We start from the raw sequence: 12,948 nt of genomic DNA on the forward strand, positions 1-12,948 counted from the left end.
CCTTTGCCTCCCTGTATCACATCTCCTATGTCAGTTGAATTGGGAAATTACTGAATTGCACGTTCATAGGTGTAAGGGTTTGGTTTGACTCCAATCTTCCTTCTCTGCAATAACCCCTGGTCCCGAAGGAAAAACTTTGGTGGTCTTGCCAGCTGCCCAGGAAGGACTGGTGAGGGGGCTTTAAGTTAAGGAGAGTTTCTGGGAGGGAAGACAGAGCCGTGCTCCAAGGAGGGAGAGGTTGGCATGGCCATGCCATCCCTGCCATACACTGGGTACCGGGGTACCCAGTGCTGCAGCATCCAGGGCTGTCTGGGGGTCAGAGCCAGAAAGAGTTCTCCCTCTCTGTTCCTAGGCCTTGTCCCCAACCATCCACATCACCCTGCAACTCTGAACATTGTTTTAAATCATCCCAAAAAAGAAAGGGGAGAATATTTATTGGCTTGTTGCTCCTTAGGGGGAAGGTTTGAAGGAGACAGGTGGGTCCCTGGGCTCCTCGGCCGTATGGAAGACTCTGCCAGGAGGGCCTGGAGAGAATCATTTCCGTTTTCGGCACATCCATCTTTAATTGGGTGTAGCAATAATTTTATTGCTTGCTGGGATTTGTGAGGCTGAACTAATATTTGTAAAATGCTTTGCTATCCTCAGCTGAAAGGCAATCTAGAATGGCAAAGCCCCGGTGTTATTCACATTTGGATAATCCAGAATTATTCATAAACAAAATCAAGATTATGCAAATATATTCATTAGTTCTTCAGAATACCTCCAGGAAAATAGAGGAATTAGTCTTGTTAACAATTATATATTATGTAAGTGTGTGTCTAAGCACGCACAGACCCACGCAGTATCAATGCTGGGACACATTCGCCTGGGACTCATCTCAGGATCTCAGAGCGCTGGAGATCTTCGCTTTTGCAAAGTGGCCACCTCAATTTTGGGGTATCCTGATGCCACACAGAAAGCGACAGCACCCGGTGCAGACCCCTGCACCTCTCTGTGGGGTCCCATGGGCTGCTCTTCAGACAAAACAGCAGAGACATCCTCAGCATCCCCTCTGCACCCATCATGGACAACCCACACGTGAAAACCATCACGTTATTCTTGCCCAAACAGCCTTTGCTACCCAAATGAGGATTTTTACGGTACCTGCAATGTTGGGAGGCTGAGGAGGTAGGATCTGGATGCAGCCCCCTCACTCAGGACCTGCCCTTTTCACACTGCACAAGCCCTCACCCCAATACGAGCTTGTGCCCAGCTTGGCTTTCTGCAGTGCAACACCACTGTTTATTCAGGGTGTGCTGAGAAAGAGGAGATAAAGGTGCGTTGAAAATACCACATGGTTTAATTAATGCCACATGCCTTTCACTCTATAGGTTGTGTGGATTGTTAATTATTTTTATAAAGAAAATAATTAGTCCCAATCAAGGCAGAAGCTCTCCAGAATTACAGCTCATTAACTGCTCTCACATTTTTCTGTTCTATAAAAAGTCATGTGGTGCTGATGAAAATTATAGACCCTTGGAATCAGCATTAAATACAAATTCAGACAGTGTTACCATCCTATTACCATCAACCGCATCGACTTGGCTTCGGTAATTGCAGCTGGAGATGAAGTGCAGGGATTTCTGCTCTATACAATCTCTGAAAACAAGCACTCTGCCCATTAGTTTGCCGGAAACAATGTGACACCAAGCCCCAACTCTGCTAAGTATGTCCCCGAGGAGATGACAGCCACCAAGGAGAAAGGGGAAAGCAAGGCAGCTTTGCTGGGGATGGGAAGATGAGGGCTGCTCAGGTGCGGTTCATCTCTGGTTGGCAGCAGGGCTGATCCTACACAGAGCAGAGGGAACCATGCATGTCTGGTGCTTGTCTAAATTAGGAAGGTGAACCAGCTAACAATGCGGCAAATCTGTCCTATGGGCTGTGGTAGCAAAGCCACCAGTCCAAGGGATGGAAAGAGCTAGAAAATGCAGAGGGTACAAGGAGCAACATTTAAGCAGTGGGATTATCCTCATGGGTTGTGGAGAAAATAAGACACGGAGCATCCCCAAGCGTCCTGGTCCAAGCACTGTGCTGGGGCCAGCTCTATTGAACGCCGCAGAGGCCTCGCTCAAAGCCTAATTGAAAGAAATCACAGCGCGTTAAAGGGAGTTCAGGTCAAATCAATACCGACGCAGTGGGGAGGGCGAGCGGGGGGAGCGAGGCGGTGGCCGTCTCCCAGCGCCGGCTCTGCAGGCAGGGCACAGGCTGCGGCCGTGGGATTTGCTGCCTGCTTTTCTGCTGCGGAAGGGGAAGGTGAGACCTACTGTCCTCTGCTCTATGCAGGACAAACCCGTCGGCAGCACAGGGTGAGGATTGGCAGACGGAGCCTGTGGCGGGGAGGGGGCAGGGGAGCCATGGGTCCTCAGGATCCTGCTTTTCAGTTTCCATTAATCAGGGATGAACATGCCTTTAGTGGCTTTCGCAGCCTGGCAGAGCCAGCAGCCATCTCTTTGGCCCACGAGCCTCCACTGCAAAATTAACCCACCTGCCCCCAGAGTGGCAGCTCTCATGCTGACTGCCTGCCCTTGAACATCGAAGCCTGCTCGGAGGGATAAGGACAGGGAAATTGGGCTGTGGGTGGAAAAAATACTTCTGGGGGGCCCCCAAGGGCAATGGGGTAGTAACTATTGCCATGAGGCAGGAAACAGTGGGAGCCAAACCTGCCACTGGCACGTGCTGCTGGTGTTGTGCCTTTAGATCTGTCTCTGCAGGTGCTGAGATGCTCCACGGTCACAGCGAGGGCACGGACAGGGGCACAGTCACACAGCCTCAGCACACCCAAGGGCAGGAACATGCCTGGAGCATGAAACGGCTGTGTCGGCCAGCCTGGACTCTCCAAAACATCCAAAAAACCTGCATTGGCTCCTGAACCACACACAGGAATTCCAAAACTAGGCCAATGACTTCTCCAGCCATTGGACAGAATGGGCAACCGAGTCCTAGCATCCAGGGATGCCCTGGGATCCTTGTGGGAGATGCAGCCAACATGTGCCGTGTCCTGCAGCGCTCAACCCCGCACAGGGACCCTCTCGGCACAGCCAGGGTCTGGGGACACAGGGCCAGAGGAGGTCACCAGGAGATCAGGTCCATCCTCAATTAGGAGGCACGAGGCACAGTGGGCCGACAGCCCGTGTGCTCCACTGATCCCCGGGGGGTCAGGCTGCAAAACACCCCCATCTCAGTGATTAACCAGCAGCTCCCTTTGTTCCTTCTCTGCCGGCTGTGCCCATCCAGACCCCACTGCACCTCGCTCCCACTGGCACGCGTTTGCTGCCTGCCTCTCCGCTCCGGTGGCCCTGTACCAGCATCCTTCATTAACTCGGCCAACGCGTGGCTGATGGGCAGACAAAGGCAGGGACAGGGTGGGCGGCTGCAGCAGGCAGATAACCACAGAGCCCGTCACACACAGCAGGGAAGGGCAGGTGAAACATGGGCACTGGGATCCTTTGTTGCTTTGAGGGTTTTTTTCCTATATGTTCCTGATCTTGGAGTTTTTTGGCAAATAAAAACCCCGTCCCTTGGAAGAAGCAGTGCTGAACTCACTTGTCTTGCTTCTCCCCATTGTAACAAATCTGGCTGTGCAGGGGGAATTTGAAGAGGACAAGTGCTTCATAGGCAGTAGGTTCCCAGAGTTAAACCTCCATTCTCAGGAGGAGGTCAGCTCAAAGCCCTAACTGCCTCCCGCACTCGGTATGCACGGCCCTGGCCATGCCCACTCCACCAGAGGAGAGCTGCTCCACTGGCTGCAGACAACAGAGCAGTGGAGAATAAGTTATGATATATTTATGTGCTATTACACATAGGTGTTATATATGCACGTCTTTGGCGGGCTGTTGGTTAGACGGCAGCTCCAGCTGACCCACAGATTAATTCAGCAGGTGGTCTTTAACTGTGAAATCTCTTAATGCAAAAATATTTCTCTTGCTGGGCAATAGCTAATTCTTCATCCTGACAGTAATGTAGCTAAAATCACAACCTCCTACCCGGCTCTGCTCCAGTCACACCCCAACACACGTGCTCTCAAGCACACGCAAGCACAGAGATAAATTCAAAAAAACCAGCCCATTGCCAAAATGCTGTTGGGTTCCACCAGGATGATGCGTTGCTGGAGTTTGCTGTTAGTGGCAGAGAAAACCCATTTTCTCCCCGTGGCCCATGAGTCTCAGAGCATTTTCAGCCACCTGCATGTGAGATGGACATCTCAGTCCCTGGATCCAACAGCACAAAGGTCTTTGCAGCCCATACCAGCACAGCACAGCCTCCCTTACCCCAGGGATGAAGTGGGGCGAGAGGAGAGAGCAGAGCAACCCCGCAGGCAGCAAGATCCTGCCCGCACTACCCCGGACCCCTCTGTCCACCCAGGAACTGCTCAGGAGCAACTGAGAAGATGCCCTCCCCGGTGCCCCAACTCCCACCTCTGTGCCTTGCCAAGCCTCCAGTCAGGGCTGGGCAGCAGTAGCTGTTTCTCCTTTCATTAATGACGAGACATAAATTAAACATGAAGTGTTAAATGGGTCATTAGTGAAGCAGTTAGCCCCAACCTCACTGCCTCCAGACTAGGGATCCATCTCAGCTGGCCTGAGACACCAATAGAGTTTTTAATAGAGATTTTTCCCCACCTTTTTTTTTTTAAAGCCCTTCCTGCAGTCCTTGTTGCACTGGCAGGGAAAGTGCTCCCGCCGTGTGCGAAAAAACCTGCTATTTTTAAACTCCCAGTGTTTGTCAGCGCTTTCAGCTCGAGTGGCTGATGGAGAAGCCAGTTTTGCAGCACCCGGCGTCCCGCAGAGGGTTGCGTGGACTTTGCCAAGTGATGGTGGCACCAAGAAACGGGCACTGTGCCCAGCCATGCTGCCGGAGGTGGTGGTGCAGCCCGCTCATCCCTGGCATGTGTCAAATCCACATCACACCAAAGCCCTCTTAGGGATGCTGTGCCACTGGGATCCACTGCTCCTGCCAGATTTCAAACACCACGACCTCTGTACCTTTGCACGCACCTGTAAAATCAGCAAGAGGGGCTGCAAAGGCAAACCAGTTCCTGGGGTTTGGTGTTTCTCCCTGTGCTTTGCTGGGAATGCCAAAGGGCTCCGATCCGGGCATCTGACCCAGCCCTGTTTTCCAGCTGGTGGCACCGCCAGGGATCAGGGCCTGAGGAGCTGCGTATGGGTCTCCCGTGGGGTAGGGCAGGACTGTGGGTCGCAGCAGACTCATGTTCTGCTAACAGCAAAGAGCCCCTGGGGAACTTGAGCCAGACCAGGGGTGGTGGCAACCACCCACAGCCAAAATGCAGGTGGGATTTGATAGCCTTGGTCAGGCTTTGCAATGATGAAAAGGTTTCAGTGGCCACAGGGAGACAAGGAGAAAAAAAAGAAAAGGGTGGTCATGCATGAAATGATTTCATTTCAGTGATGTGGGGTTTGCATTTGAAAAGTTCATCTTATCGAAACATGTACATATAGAAAGGTCCAGCAACCTGCCACGGAGATGTGGGAAGGGGTAGGAATGAGACTGAGCAGAGAAGGGCTCAGATCCAGCCATGGCCCTCTGGAAGGAGAAATCTCCCAAGCCCGGGGACCCCAGAGGAGAGGGGGGACCCCATGCACAGCAAGAGTGGGGTCCACAGAGTCCCTTTCCGGGGACAAGCCACAGTGCAACAGACTGCCCTGGATAGTAGAGGCAGGATGGTGACAGCAAGGAGACAAGAGTGGCCTCAGGACCTGCCGGTGGGCAGAAGCTCCTTAGCAATCCCTGACATCAGGATCATTGCTGCTATTTATTATTTAGGGCCTCGCAGCCCTAAATGTTTCTTAGCTGGGCATCGAGGGAGGGATGTGAATGTGTGCATGGGGGCGTGGGGTTTAAAAGCCCTGCTCTCCTGGCTCTTCAGGGGCAGGAGACAAGCAGGGACAGGGGCTGGCCAGCTCTCCCCAAGCCAGGCAGGGATGGGTCTCCGCCCCACAAGATCCTAAACTTTCACATTTTGCCCTGGCCTTTTGCTCCACACTTTGGCACCTCTGTGAAACAGCCTCATCCAAGTGCTGGGACCATGCTGAGCCCGTCAGGGAGGGCACCCCATGGTCAGCACAGCCCCCTGAAGTGCTGGACCTTGCCGGGGCTGCACTCACAAGCCCAGCATCTAGGGGCCGAGCCTCTGCAGCATCTGCAGACACAGGGGCTCCCCAGCAGCTAGGGGAGCATCTGCAGGTGTCTCTATTTAAGGATAAAATCAAATATTCCTACAAAACTATCCTCTGGCCAGCTAGTGGACATTCCCCACTTTGCTTCCTTCCACCTGATTTCATCACTTATCTGAAGAGGAGGACAAGGAGAGGAGATAAGATACGGTGCAGCATGGGCTCCCTTCTCCCCAGGGATGGGGGCAACAGGAAGCCCCAGATTTGGAAAGAGCTGCACCCTCTGTTTCCCCACAAGACATTTTGAGCCCTCCCTCTGAATGAGGGCCAGGTTGTGCCCATGTTCTTGCTGGTGAGCATGGGAATTGGAGCCACGGAGCCAGATCTGGGCCCTGAGCAGAGCACTCAAATAAGCTTTTACAGGTCAGAAACTGCCCATCCTCCAAACCACAGTGTTTCCCACCACCCTTCTATTTCCAGTCCCTGCAGCGTTGGTCTGGGGACAACCCTCAGCCCCACACCCACTTCTGGGAGCTTTTAGGTGAGGGTGAAAAAATGCCACATGACTGCAACAGGGGTACAGTGGGGAAAGGTGGTACTTTTGGGGGTACCCAAAGTCTCTAAGATGTCCCCATCCATAAGTCTGGGGCTCCTATGGGGGCTTCCAAAGTGCTTTTACACCATCCCATGATGATGCACACGTTGTTTGGCTAAGGCACCCATGGGTGCTGAGCCCAGACATGCTGCCCAGTGCTCACGGCATCCCACTCAGCCTGGTGTGGGTCCATCCCACCAATGTGCCAGCTGGGCCACCTCTGTGGGGACAGAGGTGTCCCCCACCCCACTGGGGAGGCCAGCAGGGACACAGTCCCCAGCACCAGTCCAGTGGAAAGGCAGATGGATAGGGCCGGAGGAAGGAGGAGGATGAAGGCTCTGTGAGCAGCAGGGAGGGGAGTCTCGCAGGCACCCCTTGCTCTGCCCCTCGCTCTGCTCCCCCCACCCTCCCAGCAGCTCCTGAGCTGCCTAATTAGCTCTCCCCACTCCCGCCGTCCAGCTGGAGCCCGAGGGCAGGGGCAGACAAAAGCCTCTCTATTGACAGCCCCTCCAAGGCAGGGGCTTTTCTTCTCCCCCTCTGCTTTTCTTTTCAAGCCCTCTCCCCCCACTTGGGCCGGGGCCATGGGCTCATTAGTGCTCAGGCTCGTTGGGAGCGGAGGGAGCAGATGGCAGCCAGGCGGCTGGCGCGGCCGGCCCTGCTGCCGCCTCTTCCCGCAGAGCAGATGCCCGACCAACAAGGGGGAGGATTAACAGGAGTGGGGGGCTATCAGCACAGCATGGCCACCAGCGGTTTCTTCCTCCCTAGCAGCACACCCCGACACTGATGCCCAAGGGCTGCCAGGCGGCTGGGGATGAGCGGGGATCAGGGTCACCGAAATATGGCCAAGGAGCCAGAGGTTGGGATGGGAGAGACCTGGTCCCCAGTCCACTGGGCACTCTCTGCTGGGGCAAAAGTCACTGCAGAGGCCACGGGGGAATTGCAGCCACCTTCTGCCTTCGCTGGGGGTACTGTGACCCCCTGGCACTGCAGTGCCACAGCTGCTCCTGCCCAGTCCCAGCACAGCCAGGGGGGACACAGTGCCACCCTTGTCCCAGGAGGTTTGCTGCAGCAGCACCCAGACCTGTCCCCGAGATCACCCACAATGGCAAACCAGGCAGTGAAACTGTGCTTAATCCCACTTCAACAACACAGCCCTCCCTCCCACCCTGTGCACAGTGCACCCAGGGGGATTAAGGGTTAAAGCACAAATCCCCTGTGCTGCCCTGATGTGACCCACTTAGACCATCTGGCAGGGAGGGATGCAGGAGCCTCCTTTCTCCCAGCACTGCCGGTGCTCACCCGGCAGCACCAGCTGCCCCAGGAGCTGATACCAGCAGCTGCAGGCCCCAGCCTCAGCCTTGCCCTCACTTTTCATGAAGAAGTGGATTATGTCTGAGTTTGGGGGTGTTGGGACAGGGCAGCCTGTACCACAGTGCTGTGGTTGGCGGCTTGGGAGCAGGGAACCCAGACACCCCCAAAGCATCCCGCAAGCCCCCAGACTGCCACTGGCTCCACGTCCCAGGGGAACCCTGGAGCATCTCTCTGCCTGGCCATCCCTGGCACCCGCAGGTTCCCCAGCAGACGGGTGCTGATGAAATTCGCAGCAGCACCAGGAGAAGTCAGGCTGCTGGGTACCAAGGGGCTCCCAGCCACCGTTCCATGGCTGGGGTTGTGGCCAGGGAAGAGACCAGGCAAAAGCCCAGCTGAGAGGGAGAAAAGGGGATCCTGGTTGTGGGGCTGGGACTACACCATGGTGGTGATACCCATCCCCAAAGGCTGGGCAGAGACCGCAGGCACCTTATCACGGGAGGTGGTTTGAGGAGTATTTTCAGTTCACAAAAGCCAAAGCCCCTTGCAGCAGCCATCAGGTGGGGACTGCAACATCCTTATGGACCAGTGAGAGGGAGCGAGGGCACCCTGGCTCGGCAGAGGGGCTTGAGGCAGGGTGGGGTGTCCCTGTCCCTGACCCCAGCCCTCCCCAGCCCACTGGGCACACAAATTGCTCAAATCCCACCCTGGCATTTTGCCTGTGCTAGAGCAACCCCCCTGCAAAAGCAAAGCATAGGAGCAGCCCCAGCCCCGCTCAGCCTCCCCACACCAACCATAGCTGCAAAAGCACAGCCCCAGGCTGCACCCCACCAGGCCCTGCCTGGGGAAAGCCCCTTTCCCCATCACCTTGGTTTTTCCTTTCATGCTGCAAACTGGTCAATAATCCATTTACTTTGGCAGAGCCCTGCTCTGGGCACGAAGCCGTCTAGGGGTGTAGTACATGCCTCCCCCCCAGCCCCACAGGAAAGGGATTAATGTATTCTTTTGTTCCAGGATGAACTGTGGGTTTAGCAGAGCTTTAACCCTCCAAACCTCCCAGACAGCTTGATGGGAATTTAGATGGAAGAAGCTTTATCTCCAGGACCAGCAGCAAGGCGGTGGCAAAGGATGGGGCACAGGGCAGAGCCAGCTGGAAGAGGAGGGAAGAAAAGAATTTTTTTAAAAAAAATCAGTCTGCACCGGGAACCCCACTGCTGCCCCACAAGGATGTAGGATTGAGCCCTTAGGCATGCCCAGGGCAACCTGTGGGGATGGATTTGGGCTATGCCCACCGTGAGGGTTCTCAGCAGGACCCTTATGCTGCAGCTGAACCCCTTTGCACCCTCCAAGGGCACAGGCTCAATCAGAAAAACTGATGGGGAGATGGGCAGCACCGGCCCAGAGACCATGCCCATTGCCTCCACTGCTGCGGGAAGTGTGGGGCCAGATCCAGGGCAGAGATCCGCGGCGCTTGCAGAGGACCAGCTGTCAAGTGTGGGAGAAAACAGAAATCCAGATGGTCATCTTAATTTTTCATTTGGCTAACTGGTCTCCCCGTCTCCTCTCTGGTGCACTCTGCTCTCTGGCACTGCAGTCACTTGCTCTTAAATTAGCCGGGGGCATCGTCAGGGAAGAAAGGCCAATCTGAGCAGCGGTGCAGGGAAACCTTCAGGAAAAACAAACCCAGAGTGGAGCAGGGCACGGAGGCGGCTGCGAGAGGAGCTGCCACAAGCCTTGGGACTGTTCTCCCCACGGATAGGGAGCAGGAGCCTGGCTCTGGCTATTGCCGGACTACAAACCAGGTGCTGGCTCGGGGTGCTGGGGACACTGCTGTGTGCCCTGAGGGGGAGCCCCTGCAAGACGCCTGGAGATGTGAGCTCTGGCATCTCACAGGCGGGATCCTGCCAAGACAGCAGCCGCGGGCTCCCGGCAGAGCCCTGTGTGATGCAAGCTGTGCCGGCAGCCCTGATGAGAAGAGCCAAGGGACCACGGTCCCTCTGCTCCCCCAGCCTTTGGCTTCGGCCCCCTGAGCAGCAAAGCCCCTCTGTGACATGGGGGCAGGGGCGAGCGCAGCAAGCGCCCTGCAGACCCCAGGGAGAGCCCCACCGCGGCTGCCCCTGCTCAACACCTGTAGCCAGGGTGGTGGCAGATGGCTGCACCGCGGGGAACGTCCCCCAGCCCCGGCCGGCGGCACACAGTGCGAGAAGACAAAAGGAGCTGGGCTGCACCAACACCGGGACCTGGCAGCGTCACGGCCGGCTGTGCGGAGCACATCCCGGCGTCGGGAACCCATCGCGCAGGATCTGCCGGTGCCAAGGTGCAAAACGCAGCGAAACCGAGCTGGCGGGTCCATTTTGCTGTGCGCTGAGAGCTCCCGACCCCTGCACAGATGGTTCCCCTCCCGCTGGAGCTGGCATCGCCAGCGAAATGGAGAGGCACACGCGTTCGTTAACTTTTTAACAGAGCTACAAATGCTCCCAGCTGTGGTCCTCAGCCCGACCAGGATATTCGTGGCAATCCAAATTGCCATGTAGAGCCGTGCATTGCTCCTGGTACTTGGACTTGCTGTATTTCCCCAATGTCCTCATTTGTTGTCTTATTACATCTCTGATTACAAGATATATAAGCAGCACAGCTCACTCAGGCACTTTCAGGCAGGAGAGAGTGCGTGTGTGTGAGCCAGCACCCAGCCTGCTGACGGCCCCTTTGGGTGCCAACCGTAGCCTGATGCAGGGGAGGAGAAAGGCACGGTGATTCCTTTCCCTTAGGAAGGCTGAAGCCCTGCAAACACTACCCAGGGAAATGGGATTTGCTTTTCTTTGGAAGCCTAAACCGTGCCTTTCCCAATTTCCTACCCTGATTAGTGGTCATTGAAGAGATTGGAAAAATGCTCGGGCAGCTGGGCCACAGGGGCCGAAGTGACCCCCACATTGTATGAGCAGCCAGAGCCCCATTGCATGAGCAGTGGAAGCCCCGTCCCCATCGCCGCTGTGGCTCACAGCCTCCGCTGGCACGGGAGGCATCCGAAATGGCTCGCTCCCCACGAGCTCTCTGGTCTTTAGTAAGGCTGATCCCCCAACACCCAGCCCGCTGCAGGCCAAGCCCCTCTCCTCTACAGACCTGCTGCCTTCATGAAACTTTGGGTTGTTCCCCACACCGGGTGGGGAGCAGCCAGCAGTGGAAATACAGAGCGAAGAGAGAGGAGAACCAGTAAAAGCTTCCTTTCCTTATAAGAACAGTGCAAAGAGGATATTTTTAACCAGTATTGAGACTGTCAGCAAAATAAAACTGGTCTAAATTAGAGAGCACATAGTTGCAAGGAAGCCGCAGGGCTCCTTGCCCATGTGACAGCCCGGCTGAGCGTCTCGGGGGGTACGAGCAGCCCCCTTGCCTCATTTCACGAGTTTTGGCCATTGCTCTTCCTCTGGCAAACGCGCGGGCACCGGCCTCCCTGGGAGCGGGAGGAACAGGGCAGCAGGCACCCTGGGGGACAGCAGTGCCAGAGCTGTCCTGGCCCATGGCTGTGTGCAGGCTCCTGGGGCAGCCGTAGCCTCCGGGCAGCGCGTCCCTGGGGTGCACCCATCAGCCTCCCCCCGGCACCAAGGCAGGGTCCAGCTGGAGCGGGGCTGTTCCCCTCCCCGGGCATCACCTTCCCGAGGGTCCCTGGTGAAGGGGCGATGCAGAGACAAGACAACCAGCAGGACACACACCCCAGGGGTCTGCATGGCAGGGATAGAGGTGGCCACAATTTCTGGCTGGTGACCCACACCACTGCCCCCCCTCCATAGCCCAGCTAGAGCTTTCCAGGCCCCTGCCCTGCTTCCCTCGGGATGCAGGCAGCTCCCCGGCTCCAAGCACCACCGAACCAAAGTTTCCTGAGCCTGCTCCCCTCCGGAGCACAGCACCTACCCGGGGGGTGCCCAGCCAGCCAACATCCCCCTGCCCCAGGCAATGGGGGGGACCCCCAGGTCCTCCAGCCCCTAACTGGGGATGAGGGGAGGAGACCCCCCAGACCCTCCTGATGGGGGGGCACTAATTGGAGGTGAGGATGAGGCTCGGGGTGGTGCAGCCCCCAGCCGGAGGCAGAATGGGGGGTGTCCCTGAGCCCCTCCCCGCCGTGCCCTGGCAGCCCTTACCTGGGCAGCGGCTTGCGGGCCGTGATGCTGGCCACGATGATGCTCTCGGGTCGCGGCGTGGCCACGGCTTTGAAGGTGCCTCGCCAGAACTTCTCGAAGAGCTGCTTCTCGCCCTGCTGCACGCTGGCCATGGCCCCCCCGGCCCCGCCGCTCTCCGCGGTGCTGAGCGCTACATCCCCCGTACCCGCCCGGCCCCGGAGCCCGGTCCCGGTGCCCGGAGCCCGGTGCCCGGAGCCCGGCCCGGCGCTGCCCCGGCTGGCGGGGAGGTGTGAGGCCCGAGCCGCCCCCGCCTCCCGTTTTGTGCCGGCGAGGCGGGGAGAGGGGCCGGGCCCGGCCCCGTCCGTCCCCTCCCCGGCGCCGCCTCCCGCAGCCGCGGGGAGCCCGGCCCGGCCCGGGGGGGCGGCGGCGGCCCGGGGGCTGGGACCGCCCCGGTGCTGCCCTGGCTGCAGGGGAGCAGCTCCGGGGAGAGCCGGTGGCCCCTCTTGGGCCGGGTCCACTCCTCTCCCTGGGGAAACCGGGGACCGCCTCGCTGGTCACCCTGGAGCAGAGGCTCTGGGGGGCTCCCACCCTCCAGGCAGGTTTGTCGCCCTCACAGACCCATCTCCACCCCGGCGTCTGCTCCGTCCCCAGCACCTTCCCTGCTCCGTCCCCATCACTGCCTTCCCCAGCCGAGGAACCACTTCCAGCTGCTGGACCGTGGGCACCCCCACGCCTCGCCCTTTGTGGGGGACAAAGCCTC

The 12,948-nt window shown here is 57.5% G+C and overlaps 1 protein-coding gene across 2 annotated transcripts in view; it reads right to left on the reverse strand.

Moving 5' to 3' along the window:
• Nucleotides 1–12,459, reverse strand: part of SRRM4 (serine/arginine repetitive matrix 4) — a 50,124-nt gene extending 37,665 nt beyond the window's left edge. For both annotated transcript variants that reach the window (XM_074920720.1, XM_074920719.1), the window contains exon 1: nt 12,210–12,459. In XM_074920720.1, coding sequence (XP_074776821.1) covers nt 12,210–12,340 — 131 coding nt within the window. In that variant the 5' untranslated portion in view covers nt 12,341–12,459. The remainder of the gene's footprint in view (nt 1–12,209) is intronic.
• Nucleotides 12,460–12,948: the final 489 nt, after the last annotated feature.

Source organism: Athene noctua, chromosome 17 (assembly GCF_965140245.1).
Source record: "Athene noctua chromosome 17, bAthNoc1.hap1.1, whole genome shotgun sequence".
Taxonomy (NCBI): Eukaryota; Metazoa; Chordata; class Aves; order Strigiformes; family Strigidae; genus Athene; species Athene noctua.